The 15306-nt window shown below is 39.3% G+C and overlaps 1 protein-coding gene across 5 annotated transcripts in view; it reads left to right on the forward strand.

Moving 5' to 3' along the window:
* Window positions 1-13918, forward strand: part of stim1a (stromal interaction molecule 1a) — a 42431-nt gene extending 28513 nt beyond the window's left edge. The window contains exons 8-13 of one of the 5 annotated variants that reach the window (XM_027150583.2): window positions 4974-5151; window positions 6224-6391; window positions 6876-6976; window positions 7444-7676; window positions 10174-10522; window positions 11110-13918. In XM_027150583.2, coding sequence (XP_027006384.1) covers window positions 4974-5151; window positions 6224-6391; window positions 6876-6976; window positions 7444-7676; window positions 10174-10522; window positions 11110-11620 — 1540 coding nt within the window. In that variant the 3' untranslated portion in view covers window positions 11621-13918. Of the gene's footprint in view, window positions 1-4973; window positions 5152-6223; window positions 6392-6875; window positions 6977-7443; window positions 7677-10173; window positions 10523-11109 lie in introns of those variants that run through there. The other 4 variants (XM_027150588.2, XM_027150589.2, XM_047820357.1 and 1 more) reach the window with 4 other exon arrangements.
* Window positions 13919-15306: the final 1388 nt, after the last annotated feature.

Below are 15306 nucleotides of genomic sequence, written 5' to 3' on the forward strand. Positions count from 1 at the left end.
AGGGGGGGACTCGAACACGTAGACAATGAGCACAGATATTTTTTTATGCATAAAGGTTGATATGAAGTGTCTTTAGTTCTTATGCGGGTCTCTACTAATCAATAGATTGTAAGAAAAGAGCTTGAATGTGTTTTTTTGTTGTTGTTGTTGAATTGTTGCAGGTAATAAGTGAATATTTTAAATTTTATAATAAATAAACTATTTGCAGTGAAAAGGCCAAAGAATAATAGAACAAACTTTTACAGATTCACAACAAATTAAACATCTAGTCAGCTTTTTCCAAACTGAGTTCGAGAGTTTGTAATTGGTATAAAATTACTGCCGATGCCTGCGATCTACCAGAACGACTCAAGTCTGAACCTCTTTTGTGTAGGATGTAGACGAGACCGTTTGTGTTAAATAATGATTTAAGCGAAATAAATAATAATGTTATGGAACAGGATGATCTCAGTGCATTGTTAAAAATTAAAAAGGCAAGTAAATGTTGAAGCAGCACGTGACGTACGACCGTACACACACCCGTTTCCTCTAGAAAGTCTACAGTCTTTTAAGGTTAAAAAAGATTTTTGACCGAATTAGAATAGAGGGATCGTTTAAGAGACGAGCGAGCCAGAGTTTTGTAAATGTAAGTGAATTTTCATGTACAAGGTGTAACGATCATATGTTGTATTTTCTACACCAGTAAATTAAATATTTCTTCGTGATAAACACAATCGTTAGAGTAACTATACAGTAGTTTGCTTGAATTGAATGGGTTTAATCCATAGTCCAAAGCCTTGGCCACAGAAGGTTTGAGAACTGCTGCTTTGAAATTTCTATATAAAAGAAACAGAATTTCCAGTTTTTAAGGATGTCTAGGCTGCAGGAAAGTTTACGATTAAATAAAAGTTTGTCATATAGCAAACACAAAACTGGCTGCAGTAACTATAAACCTGTTTTGTGTGTTTGAAGTTGTTGGACACATCTAGTAAGTGTGCGTCCTCTTAAACGTGAGCGTGTTGCTTTGGCGGAATGATTAATGGCAAAGTTCATAGCCTCTTGCATTATAAGGTGTTAGAAATCATCTCGGGTCTCCTTTTGGATCTTATTACTCCAGGGTGTCACCTTCGTGGACTTTCATGTCCCATAAGCTTTTCGCTGACCGTATGGCATTTACAGCTGTATGTTTCCTCCAGAAATAATGACTGCACTCTGAGAAACTGAGTAAACCGAAACACGCTTGCAGATTATCTGGCGGCTTCATTCAGACAAAAACGTAGTTTACATCGTAACCAAGAATTTATCGCAGTCAGAAATTTGTGAAACATGCAAGACGTTTTGAGGGAGTAAAACTGACAAACGCACGGCTCAGCACAAACTTTGCTCTTATTTTAATGTGATTTAAAATAGGTTATTTAAACCAGTTACTGGTAAAACCTGGTAGTACATCAAACGCAGGAAGAATTGATTTCATTTCCATCAGTTAAATTGCCAAGGGGTTTTTGAGTGCATGAAAAATGACATTTCTACCCCTGCTGAAACACAAAATACACCAGAATTGGAGCAGTAATGTTAAAATTTAGGAATCGGAGTCTTCTATTGTGCTGAACCCCAAGTGTTCAGATATACAGAGAGAACATGTCCATTGTTCTTGTGAAGTCCAATAACTCAATAACAACCGACACTTATGTTATACAGTTTCACAACCATGTTATAGCAGTTAAATGAACGCTTTTGTAGCTTTAAAACACCAACAAAAGCCACTCTATTCCTTTTATGGAGCTCATTCAGATAAAAAAAAAATCAGACAGATTTTGTTTATTCAGTCTGTTCATAACACATCTCAGCTCTTCTCCTGTGATCAGATCACTCGGGTGGATTTTAATTCCAGGTGTGAACAGGGCTTTTGTCAAGGGCACAAGATCATGTTGTTACATGTCTGGGAGTTTGTATGTGTTCATGCATTTATCTAGCTCTTCATAGTCTTTTTTTTTTTTTTTTTCCTAGCCTAATCTGCTAGGTTTAACTTTGAGCTGAACAACACATCAGAGAATTGACCTGCCTGGTGGTCTAGCTAATAAATGAACGATCAGATTATTTCTGAGTACAGCTTTGTTTCAGTACCTACAGTATCAATGCCAGTTTGCTTGTTCTGCTAATGATTAACCAGGCGGAGCAGTAACAAGTCACCGGTCGACATCTAAATCATACAAGCATTCACACCTTTTTTTTTTTTTTTTTCACTGTATATTCTTCTGTTATTTCATCTGTGTACTTGCATACTTACGTGCAAGTGAAATATTTTCTGCCTCAAACCCGGTCATGAGACATGCCTTCCAGGCGTTCTCAGTATGTCATACAGACAAGGGTCATTCTCCTGAGGCAGCTTTATCTCTCGACTTTTTATAGGCATTGCAGAGGTATTCAGGGGCAGCCTGGGCGTGTTCACTGCAGTCCTGGAAAATGTGCTAATCCCGTCATGGTTTCAAGAGGCCACGTCTGTTGGAGAGCATCATCTGGGATGTTGTTTCAAATTAACAGCTTCAAGTCTGATGCTCGGCTGTGAAATCAGAATTTGCGTTCGGTTCTGTCCCTTGTTGTCATGGATGCCAATATGGTATATTTGGAAGATAGATGGATGGGCAGTGAGAGAGATTTTTCCCTTTTTTCTTATGCTGTTCAATGTAGTGAATGTTCCTACATCAGACAGATGGAGAATGCATTTCTGTCTATAGACGTTCAGGATTTCTCCGTCAGTAAGAGTAGGGCTGGGCGGTAAAAGGATAACGATATGTATCGCGATAGGCACGTGATCCATGTCGATAAAAAATGTGTTCGGTAAAACGTTCGATGTTTTTTATTCTCCGTCGGAAGAAAACAGAGGTTGCGAAGCGAGTTTGGTTGCATTAACAAAGGCGCTCACTCTCTGGTAACCTGGTAACGTAAAAGCCAATCAAGTAACAGTATCATGTTTGGTTGCACCATGTCATTGTCTTGTGGTGGTCTGCTGGATTCCTCTTCAGTAACCGGCGACTGATGAGCAGAAAATGAGATTGTAAATAAAAGAGGAAAAGTCCGCTACTTTTTTATATTTCTGCATGTTTTATATTTCAGACAATGTTACTGTAGTGTATCAGGATTGTTTTTTATATTACAGATGTATCTCAGTCTACCTCAGTTTTATTTATGTTTACAAAACACTGCACATATTTTAAAACACTTTATTCAGCAGAAGGTGAACAGCTAGTGAACTTCCTAGCACTAAATTCTCAGGTTTCTCTGTTTATATTTAACACTTTGCAGTATTTTATTACACTTTATTAAGCATTTCTTACATTTTCTTTCATTTTGGACCTTAAAAGTTAAGAGATAATAGTTAAGTGTTCATTGTGACTTTAGACTTATGTTTACATTAGAATTATTGGAGGTTTCCTGGTTGTCGACATTTCTGTCTTAATAACTGAGGGGATTCTGATCAGAGGAAGGTTAAATTTAAAATAAAAATGTTTAAATGTAACATATTTTTCTCCTGGTCCTTATTTTAAATGGCTCATTAAAAATATCAATAATTATCGATATCGACCGATATGAAACACTGATATCGTGATACAGTTTTCAGCCGTATCGCCCGGCCCTAAGTAAGAGTGAAATAATGTGTGTGATAGAATCATGTCTACCAGTTAGAGCCTTTAGTGTCTTAGTGGTAACCATGAGACTAGACTGACACTCGACCTCGGCTCCACAGCGTATGCCATGAATCCAGAAACGCGCGGCAAAGGTGAAGGTCATGTTAAAGAAAATTCTCCTGTTAAACGTCATTTTTTTCATGTTTATCTACGTTGTCAAGCTGTTGATAAGATTGGTTAGATACACGCTTGTGTATCTTGAATGCTATTGGCTGTTGTGGAAATCAGTCAAGCGCTTCAATATGCTGTCACTACCTACCACTAACTACCACTACACTGCACTTACCCTAAGTTTCAAAAGAATGTGCATCAAACACGACTGGCGAATCATTTCATGAGCAAAAATCTACAATTCATCGAACTTCAACTTGAATACATTTTAGGTGTATGAGGAAAATGTAGATATAAGATAATAGTATAGTGTGTGTGAGTGAGTGTGTAACAGGATCCTGAGAGATTCCCTGCTCTGGCCTCTGTCTAAGGCGCCCACCAGCACACAGGCGTGTTTTTACAGTCACAGGGTTCACACCCGCTTTGGAGGCTGGAATAACAAGGACAGCTGGGAGCCTAGCAACCGTACAACGTGCATTTTAGATACATAAGACCTTGATCAAGAAGAATTTTTCCAGCAGTGTCTTTTTACCTGAATACACTAAAGCTTTGAGTGCTGTTGCAGTCTCAAGTAGCTTCTCTTACTAGTTTATTTGTACTTCCTGTTACTGTTTATCTGTAGGTGAGAGGTGCAACAGTAAATGTTTAACGAAGCAATTCTTAAAGGTAGCAACATATAAAATACACACCCCACACACACACACACAAAGACTTAATAAATGTGTGTGTGTGTGTGTGTGTGTGTGTGTGTGTGTGTGTGTGTGTGTGTGTGTGTGTGTGTGTGTGTGTGATTTCAATTCTTTCACCTTTTGGCAATTCTTGTCATCGGGAATATTCCGAAATACGAGCAACGTTTATCTAATGAGTACAGGCCTGTTTTTACCTTTGAACACAGCTTCAACATTTTAATAATTTATTTCTTCCACTCATCTCTCAGAAGACATACTGTAATATAATTGCAGTGTGCTTATTTTTGTCTTTATTGGGGAGCCTGGATACAGAGCGTGGAGATTTTTAACACATAAAATATTATATAAACATAACAAAACTGTAAAAAGGTCATTAGATATATTAAGATGTTATTAGGGAAAGTAAATAAGTATTAAGTAGGTTAAGTAATTAAAAATAAGCAATTAGATTGTCTAGCGAAGAGTCCCGTACAAACTGCTTCTCTGAATGAACTGTTTTGATGCTCAGGCTGCGAATCGCCCAGGAGGAGCACCGCACGGTGGAGGTGGAGAAGGTAAACCTGGAGCAGAAACTCAGGGACGAGATCAATTCTGCCAAGCAGGAGGCTCAGCGGCTGCGGGAGCTTCGGGAGGGAACGGTGAACGAGCTCAGCAGGCAGAAATATGCAGAGGAAGAGCTGGAACAGGTAACCATGTGCTGAAGGGTCACAGTCCCTTCCAAACTCTTTATATTAATGTTTAGACTTAACTAAATATTATAGATACGTATTTTAATATATAGAACAAACAAAAGTCCTTACATCGGTTGCAGAATTATTATTAACTCTAACCGTCGTTTGGCTTTCGTAGTTAGTATTTGACAAATGTGCAAAAGTTTTTGTGGAATCTGTGAGATGAAGTATGAGGTAGAAGGAAGTTAGTGAGGAAAAACACAAAGGTTATGATCTTGAAGGCCTGCGTTCCTGCATTCGTCTCGTCTTTCATTTTGTAACACGATCACTTGCTTGTCTCCTATGCAGTACACGTCCTGCTTCCTTATGCTTCAGTCTTTTCCAGAAGAGTAAACAGAGAGTACTGTGTTAATATTAATGTTAACAACGCTACATCCTAGACTCGTTAAAAAAAAGTCATGCATCATCATACTTTGAATAAAAACTCCTGCAAACACAACCACATGAGGAGAAACTCTCCAACTTCAAGCCGCCATTAAATCAGAAGTGTTGTTTTTGGAGCTGTTGGTTTTTAATCATTTTTTTAATTTAATTCTTTATTAATTTATTTATTTTTTTATGAAACTAATAGAAACTGTCTTTAGTTAAGAAAGTAAGGAACGTGACTCTGAATGCATGCGTGTTGGAATTTGAGTCGTTTAGTGATTTTATAAAAAAAGAGGTTGACTGGATTTGCCCGTCTGTACACTTTGAGGCTATCGTTGGATTTTTATTTTTCTCTCACGCAACAGTGAATAAGCACAATTTTGATTCATTATCGGCTCCTGCACTTTGTATGCTTTATCTCTTCATTCAAACGTAATGCTCTCCGAACCGCTCGTGCTTCCGATACGCCCAACCAAATTTCCATTAGTTGCCGGGAAACAATGCATTATAATTCTCAGACCTTCATCCTTAACCAGCCGTGGCATGTTCTCGCTCTCTCTCTCTCTCTCTCGCTCTCGCTCTGTGGGCCTGTACCACTCAGCAGAGAAGTGTATTTTCTGCATGCTGTCGGTATTTGAGCTGACTCTGGCGCCCCCCGCAGGTACGCATGGCCCTGAAGAAGGCTGAGAAAGAGCTGGAGTCGCGCAGCAGCTGGTCTCCGCCTGAAGCTCTGCAGAAATGGCTGCAGCTCACACACGAGGTGGAGGTGCAGTACTACAACATCAAGAAGCAGAACGCCGAGAAACAGCTGCTAGTCGCCAAAGAGGGGGTTAGTATTACAGCTTTTACAGAAATCTCCATTCCGAATCATTAAAGCAGCAAGATATTTAATGACTTTTAGTATTTATGCTGAGATTATAGTGTATTTCTGAATGACATAAATGTAACTCTTTTTCCGGATGCTGCAAAGGACATTGTTATTGTTGTTATTGTCAGACTTCTTTCTATTGCCATTTATTTTTAAATTAATTCATTTTCATGTGTTTGCTGTTATTATTTGTTGCCGTTTTTATGACTTTTTTGTTCTGAATCACTGACATTTTTTATTTTATTTGTATTTTTTTATTATAAATAACTGGTGTTCAAAAATATTTTGTTATATTATTGGTGCAATTTTCTGGTCATTTTTATCATTTTTATTATTTTTTTTGTTGTAATTATCTTTTGTTTAATTGTGAATGATATTATTTATTATTATTATTACTACTATTATTATTATTATTATTATTGCTGGAACTCTGTCTCATTCCCAGGCAGAGAAGATCAAAAAGAAGAGGAACACGCTGTTCGGGACGTTTCACGTGGCACACAGCTCCTCACTAGATGATGTGGACCACAAAATCCTGGCAGCCAAGTGAGTCCCTGCTCTCATCTACACCGTGTTCTTTTGGGTCACCGATACAGACTCGTGGACGTCACGTCTCCGTTTATTTACACTCACCTGCTTATCTATTCATCTGTCTGTCTGTTTATTCATTTATTCATTTCATTGATTCACTTAAATGACTTAAGACTGGACTTTACACATTTTTTATACAGTACTTGGACGATTATATGACTAGCATACAATATATATGAAAACATTTTATAACTTATTTTAATAAATAAGGGAAATTTGCATGTTACCTTCCATGTTGAAGAAAATCTTTGAAATTGGTTATAATGAATTCCTTATTGCAGCATCTCTCTCTCTCTCTGTTTTTTCTTTTTCACATTCTCTCTCTCTTAATTCCCTCTCTCCTTCTCTCTCTTTTTCCCTCTCTTTCTTTCTCTTGCTCTACCCTCTTTACCTCCCTCTTATGCTCTCTCCCTCTCTCTCAGGCAGGCCCTAGCAGAGGTAACAGCTGCCCTGCGAGAGCGTCTACACCGATGGCATCAGATCGAGATGCTGGCAGGTTTCACAGTAGTGAATAATCCCGGTCTGCCCTCTTTAGCCTCCGCCCTCAACCTGGACCCCAGCTTCATGGGAGGTCGTGCTACGCCGCAAACCATTATGATGTCCGAAGACATGGACGACATGGACGAGGACATCGTGGCGCCTGGACCTCTGCAATGTAAGGACTTGCCAGACTCAAACGGCTCCAAGGCTCGGTCCATTAAGGGCTCACAAAGACAAACTAAGGGCCTGCTGCTTAAATCTAAAAAACCCTCCTACTGATGTGTTCCATACACGTGTCACAGGATCACTTCAGTTTATGAACAGACGCAGGGTTGTGGGATTGTAATGTGTAACTTAACTCTTAACGGTGTGTAGGCACAAAGCTTGTCTGCTTTCTCTCTGGTGGAATGAGGGGGGTTTGGACTTCAGGCTTTCTTGCAATGATTTTGTCACTTTTTTGGAAATGGTACTTCAGAATACATGAATCATGACACCAAATCTCGGCTCCGTTGCTTTTGCCTCAGTGAAAAAGGCAAATACTTTTTATATTTAATTTTTTTTTATTATTATTATTATTATTATGGGTATTAGCATGAATCTAAGGATACTTTCACACCTGTTAGTTTGTTTGGAAGTCTGTAAAAAAAAAAATTGACTGGTTTGAGCTGCTGGAGCTAGAATTTGTATTAGAAAAATGACTATAAATCGGGTATCATCTGAAAAAATAGTCTCATCAATGTGAAAAAATCAGTCAATCCCAATCCTATCATTTTTTTAAACATCACCCAAGAACAGAAAGATAATCCAAAAGATTCAATATGTATATGAATATTTTTTTATGTATCCTACGTTTTTTCTCTTTTTATTTTGATTCATTTTCTGCAGATGAGTCGATTCAGAATCAAATGAGTTCAAGTGCGGGGACTGAACCAGAGCGTAACGGTGTTCTCATACTAATGATGTGGGAAACAGATTAAACAGTACATATGTGAAAGTACCCTTAAGGTCACTTTTCTTAAGGTTTTGGACTTCAGGGTTTTTTTTGGGGGGCCTGGGGGGTGGGGATTTGTGTTCTGTAAATTTATTACAGTAACTTAAATGCGTAACGATTTTAAATATATAGTAATGTAATATAATTGCAACATTTTTAAGACTTAGTAGCATATACAAGTTCTTGATTGAAACCAGAAACACGGCGAAAAACACACTGGTTTTTATTTATATGATGTTATTTGTCGGATTTGTCAAACTTTTCAATTCAGCCTCTCAAAGTAGGGTCAGCAGATTTTAACAGCCGTTTCTCGTTGATACTCGACTCGCCCAACCTTCCAGATGCCGTCCGGTTTACGGGCCCGTGTGTGAGTGACCTCCGGTCTTTAATTTTGGCTGTCATCACCTTTTCACTCAAGCACTTCTCATTCTTTCCTTGCGATCCACGTACACCTCAGTGAACAGAAACACATTAACATCACAGTATGCTGCTGTTTAATGGCTGATCTCTGTCTCTGCAACCTGCCTAGAATATTCATGTATGTCAGGGCTGTCAAAGGAAATCTCACTCATGTTCTTATGTAATAATTTGAACAGATTTACCAACATTTACTGTTTAGTCTTGGCATTTCGAATATCTGATCTGATTTGTTGCTATGACGATACAAACGAGACCCCACTGTACTTGAACGATTCTTTCACTTCACGGCAGCTTGAGTTAGGTGAACTTCAACCGTTAAAATCGGTGTGTGATGGGTGACATTTTCTGTAAGGAGATCTGTAAGTCTAGTCTTGGTGCTTTTGTATGTATTAACGAGAATGTCTTCAGGACAAACGGTTTATATGATTTGCTTATTAATAATGCTGATTTTTTTTATTGTTATTATAATTATTATTAACTTTTAGAGAGAAAAAGATTCTTGCAAAGGAACAACTGTTTATAACCATCACTGATCAGCAGCTAATTTGTTTCATGGAAGTTAAATGGTTAAAAATGAACGTGTTAAAAAAAAACGTGCTGTAAGAGGAGTAAAACTACTAAAGCTATTATACCCTGAACACGATTAGGGTTAATGACAGCAACTTCGATCCAGTATGTGAAGCTCGGTCCTTAATCGTTGGTCTTTTTCCTTCAACAGATTGAGACGCATGGTCTATGAAAGCTCTCCGATTATATTTATAAATCCTTACAACTAAACACGCTCTTGGTTTCACATGATTCAGGAAAAGGGATCTTTCTTATTTTACAAGACCTATAGACATTTTATAGAGGTTTAATTTTACTTCCCCAAGATGTATCCGTCTTGGAGGACTCTCCTACTTTGTTGACAGCCCTGGTGTACTCGTTACTGTAGGAATCAGGATTTGCAAGGATTATTTGCTTAATCTTTCCAGAATGTCCTGAATTAAAGAACCAGGTGTTTAAATTTAAGTGTAAATTGAGTCCAGTTTAACATCAGTCACTCATCAGGTTAAATCCCATGATTCCTTGTGGAGAAAGAACATTGCTGTACGTCTGTGGTCAGTGTTTGTTCACCTGATAAAGCAGCTGTGTCTCACCCTCTCACTTGCATACTTTAACTCCTTGAGTTACACCCAACTTCCTGCTTAATCACACCACCCTTTTTTTTCCATCATGTACTCAAATTACCTGTGTAACACGTGCTGTTCTGTGTCCACAGCTCCCAGTATGATGTCTCTTCGCCAAAGGCACATTGACCCGCAGCTGGCCTTGGGCTCTCAGAGGTTGGTAGAGAGCAGCCACGCGGCCGGAGGGCATCAGGGGGAGGGCAGTTCATACCCACCATCCTGGCCCAGGCCGAACCTGCGCCAGTCTCACGGGCAGGTTGACAAGCTGGGCCTCTCTGTCTCGCACCCCTCCATTTTCTGCGCCTCGTCTCCGCCCTACTCCTCGCCCTTCTCTTCCTCATCCTTCTCATCTTCTGCTCCTCATTCCTCCTTCTATCATTCATCTTTCCAGCCAATGGACCCCATTCCAGATTCGCCCCCTTGCCGCAGTAGAAGCTTTGGGTACATGTGTTGGCGTTTGTGATTGTGCACCTTGCCTGGCATGAAAAAAGTGCAATTCATAAAGCTAATATCTTTTAACCAGCCTTTTCTGAGTGCATCCCATTCCAGTGATCTCTTCCATAAAGCTCTGTTAGCATGTTTCTCTCACTCTGCCGAGATGCCAACATTTACAGTTTATCCTTGGTATTTAGAATCAGCGATTGATTGATGCACAAAACTGTCTGAAGTTTGGCTTCTTAAAGCTATTTAACACGCAGGACGTGAAACACTCATGTCACTTCACGACAACTTTATCTGGGTGAACATCGATTGTCAAGTTCATGAGTACAATATTGTTGTACTTGGTCATATGTTAGATGTTTCCTCTCTCTGCCTTTTAGGATTTCCATGTTGGCACCTTTGCACTGACTTGCTTCCTATCCTTTATTTAGTTACTGATTTATGGGATAATCACTTTATAGTTTCTGTAAGTGTTAACGTCACACGTTTTACAGTTACCTGTTGAAACTAATTAACAGGTGATTGAAAACTGCTGCATTAATCTGTTCTCGAAGATCTCCTGTTCATTAATGAATCTTTCTCCTCAGGGATTTGAATCGCTCTGATTCAGACTCGTCCCTGTCCGTATCTCAGACCAGCGAACAGCTGCGCCTGTCGTTGAGCTCCAAGACTCTTCCCATGAAGCCAACGTCTCTCCTCCATGGTTCCTTCTCGCGCTCTGAGGATTCGGCTCCTTTCCACACCCCCAATGGAGGGAACCGTGCCGTCGACTTGGGCGGATCTCCCGACGCAACCCCAGACAGCCCCATCCTGATGAAAAAGATCTATGGCATGGGGAAGTCAGCCAGTATGAGCGAGATCCACGGCTCCATTTCGGAATCTTCGCGCTCCTTAAGCCCGAACTCGACCGAGCCAGACATGGCGTCTCCCACAGCGCTCTCCGGGATAGCGGCGATGAAGAGCGGGAACCGCATCTCTCAGATCCCATTGAAGAAAAGCCCACTGGAGGAAGACAGCTGCTCCACTGGTGAAGACACCGACTCCACAAGCCGCAAGAAACACACTCCGTTCAAGATCTTCAAGAAGCAAAAGAAGTAATGAGGGTTTGGTTACAGACTGCTCAGAAAAAAATGCATCTGTTCTCCGTTATCACAATGGATGTCCCGATTGTTTATGTAGTGGCACACATACATGCTTTGGCGAGGATTTTGTAGGTACTTCTCACAGGGGACTTCAGGAGTTTTTATTCCTCTCCTTCTTAGTCACTGTTTTTTTGTTTGTTTGTTTTTTCTTCTTCAGAGGATTTAACTCCGGGATGTCGGCAGGACGTGGGAATGTAAAGTTATTTATTCTACAACAGGCAGTGCCACATTGTTTCTCCCTGGCTGTTTTCCTCGTACACTTCTGATCGGCTTGCATGTCTTGGCTGAAATTTCCGAATGCTCTTAAATGTTTGCTTGGTTCTTGTTTCCTGCCGCTTGAACACAAATTATCAGGTGTTCTGTTTCTGTTCTGTTTAGTGCTTCGTCCTGGGAAATTAATTAACGGAGCGTGTGTCTGCGTGTGTCTGTGTGCGTGCGTGCGTGCGTGTGTGTGTGTGTGTGTGTGTGTGTTCAGTGCTAATCAAAGGCCAGGGGAGCAAAAAAAAAGTAAACAAAATAAGTAAAGGGCTGAATCATATTTGCGAAATCCTCCTTAATTCTGTTGCAAAACTGCTAAACGAAGGTCGTAGTCGTAGATGGTTTGCAGTCGTGGAGTCGAGACGGATAACAAAAGTGTAAATGGTCTCCGATCATTCCAGCTCGTCATAAAGGACCACACATTTAGATTGTGATCAAATGCACCATGACTCGTCATTTTCTCCTCCGTAATTGGAGGTTTTGGATTATTATTATTATTATTATTATTATTGACGGTCTAAACGGATGTTGAATCCATGCCTTGTAGACTAGCCTGAAATCTATCCCCAAAGTGTCTTGTACTTTGACAGCAGCCACCTAACGGCAAAGAAGCTAACTTTAGTTTAAAAAAAACAACTATTGTCTATTAGATTTCCACTTATCCAACAACCAAACATTTGGTAGCACTTTGGTTAGGAACTTATAAGGTGTTCATAAGACTGTGTAGAGCCTACGTAAGGCCTGAGACAACCGAGGTCTGAGGTCATGGAGATGATTATCGGCTGTTATAAAGTGACATGATGATGATAAATCTGACACAATTAGAGATTGGATACAAGGTTATGAAGTTGCCACGAAACATCGACTGTTGTAGCATTGACACGAGTCCGTTTCATAATGAGTCCATTTCATAATGAGTCCATTTCATATCAAATGACAAACAATTCATTTAGATTCATCTTGACATAAACCCGTTAGGTCATTTGTAATATGCTCATGTTGCTGTGTTAAGTGTGGTTAAGTGAAACTCACCTCTGCTTCGATGTTTATGGAGAGGAAAAACACGACTGCTTTTTTAATATTTATAATTTCTTTCTTTTAACTACGGTTTTGACCTTTTGACATCACTGTCAGTTGTTATAACAGTCGAATGTCAGTCGCGATGTCTGTCCAGTTCACTCATGACTCAAAATGCGCTTAAAGGTTAAATCACTTGTTATGAAGGGCTTATGTAGGTTTTATATATCTCTATGAACATCCTTATGTGAAGTGAGCCCAAATGTTTGTTTACTGAAAAATTTGCTGATGCGGTTTTTTTTTTTAAGTGTTAAGTTTTCCTTAGAGGCAACTTCAGGAAGGAAATGATTTTGATGCTCAGCACAGTTTTTGACACTGAGAACATCACTATATTTTTACCAACCACTGTAGTGTTAAAGTACACCAAACCAAAGCAAGCGCTGCAGGAAAACACCATACTCCAGCTCCTCAGATGTGGAATTCTTGGTGGATTTATGTTCTTTTTATTTTATGTTTAATGTGAAAGATGGTACAGATGAATAAAGTCTACAATAATGTGTATCAGTCTAAAACAGGAATGTGTTCCTGAGCAAAAGGGTTCATGCATCGTTTGTACCTCTTTGCACAAAGAATCTGTAAAATGACTTTTTGGTGACTGTGTGTGTGTGTGTGTGTGTGTGTGTGTGTGTGTGTGTGTGTGTGTGTGTGTGCGCGCGCCATTTCAGTTAACAGCACCACATCTCTGATGCATGTTACGTACCTGCTGCAATACGGTCCACAGACACAAGGAGCTTTTCAGACGATTTCCTACTTTAATGGCCCCCTTTTGAGCTTCGATTTATGATTCTATACATTTGTACATAAAGAGAAGGGGGGGAGGGAATATTTTGCATCATCTGTAGTGTTTGAGGACTGTAGTCCAGGTCTTGGGAATTTTTTGGCACTCATGCATGAAAGCAATAAACGGTTTTAAAGAAAATTGTTTTTTGTTTGTTTGTTTCTGTGCAATGAAATCTAATGATGTTAAGTAAATCTTTAATCTGAATCCAGAGAAGAGATCTGATATGATTGGACTGCTTCATGAAACCAGTCATAAATCATTTTTATTAGGGATGTGGTGGAATATTAACTACCAAAAATTACACCAAAATGTTGGGCTGAAGAAACTTATCAAATTGAACACTTCTGAGATATTTGTTTGGTTCCTTTGTTTGGTCAGAACGGATGCAGTGAAAATGTTGCTCATATATATATACTTCACCTTTCATAAAAGTAATTTTGACAGTTTTATTACCCCCTAAAGGTCTAAGGTAATGACACCTATCTTAAACTTTAAGGTCATAACAATGAACATTAATTATTTGTTTGTTCAGGTGTACGTTAAAAGTTGTACATGTAGACATCATAAAAATTAATGATGTCATTTGTTTACACAGGTGTAGCTTGAAGGTTATTCAGTAATAATGTTCTAGATGTTTAAAAGTCTTATGTGACACAAACACACACTCCCAGGTAATAAATGGTAATAAGACTATACATTACCCCGCCCCCCCCCCCCCCACACACACACACACACACCCCAGACATCCTCAGGATTTCATCAACTTACAACTCTGTTCAAAGGTTTTATTATTCAAATTTTATTATTTTATGGAATTTTATGGAATTTTATTTTACCCTTTTTTTATTTTATTATTATTATTCGTATATACACATGAAATAAACAGGGAAAGATCTAGTTTAATCACCTATTTTACACACACACGCACACAATTCTGTACAATGTAAGTGTGTGTGCATGTGTGTGTTCTCAGATATCTACTGTCATCAGTGTTAAATCTTCTCTCCATCAGAGCCTCTTGTCTCATCTGAGATTCTTTGGCCTCGCTCTCCCTCTCTTGATTTTTCTTCATCTGCTGCCTCTTTGTTTTTCTTCTTGTTCTACTTCTTCAGCTTCCTCCTGAGCTTCTGGAACCATGGTATGGAAAGGCACTTCAGCTTCTTATCAGCTGTCTCAGGTCCTTCTTTCTCACCTGCTGCTTCCACCAACTAAGGAATTTTCTCCATCCTCTCCTTTTCAGCTTCAACCGTTCTCAGTTCATTCATTTTTTCCTCCAGAAACTCTTCCATGAATTGAATCTCCAGGTCGATTCTCTCTTGATTTTTCTCCTTCTCCATGTTCTTCTTTTCTTGCTCAAGCATCAGCATGTTCCTCTCTTTTTCTTGTTAAAGCTCTTTCTTCATTTCCTTTCTTTCCTTCACCAAAGCATTAGTCACTCATGTAGAGTGAACTACTCTCTCTCTGCTCTTTATCAGCGCCCGTCTCTTTCACCTTCTGTGTGAAGAAAAGTGAGCAACTGCGTCCAA

Source organism: Tachysurus fulvidraco, chromosome 11 (assembly GCF_022655615.1).
Source record: "Tachysurus fulvidraco isolate hzauxx_2018 chromosome 11, HZAU_PFXX_2.0, whole genome shotgun sequence".
Taxonomy (NCBI): Eukaryota; Metazoa; Chordata; class Actinopteri; order Siluriformes; family Bagridae; genus Tachysurus; species Tachysurus fulvidraco.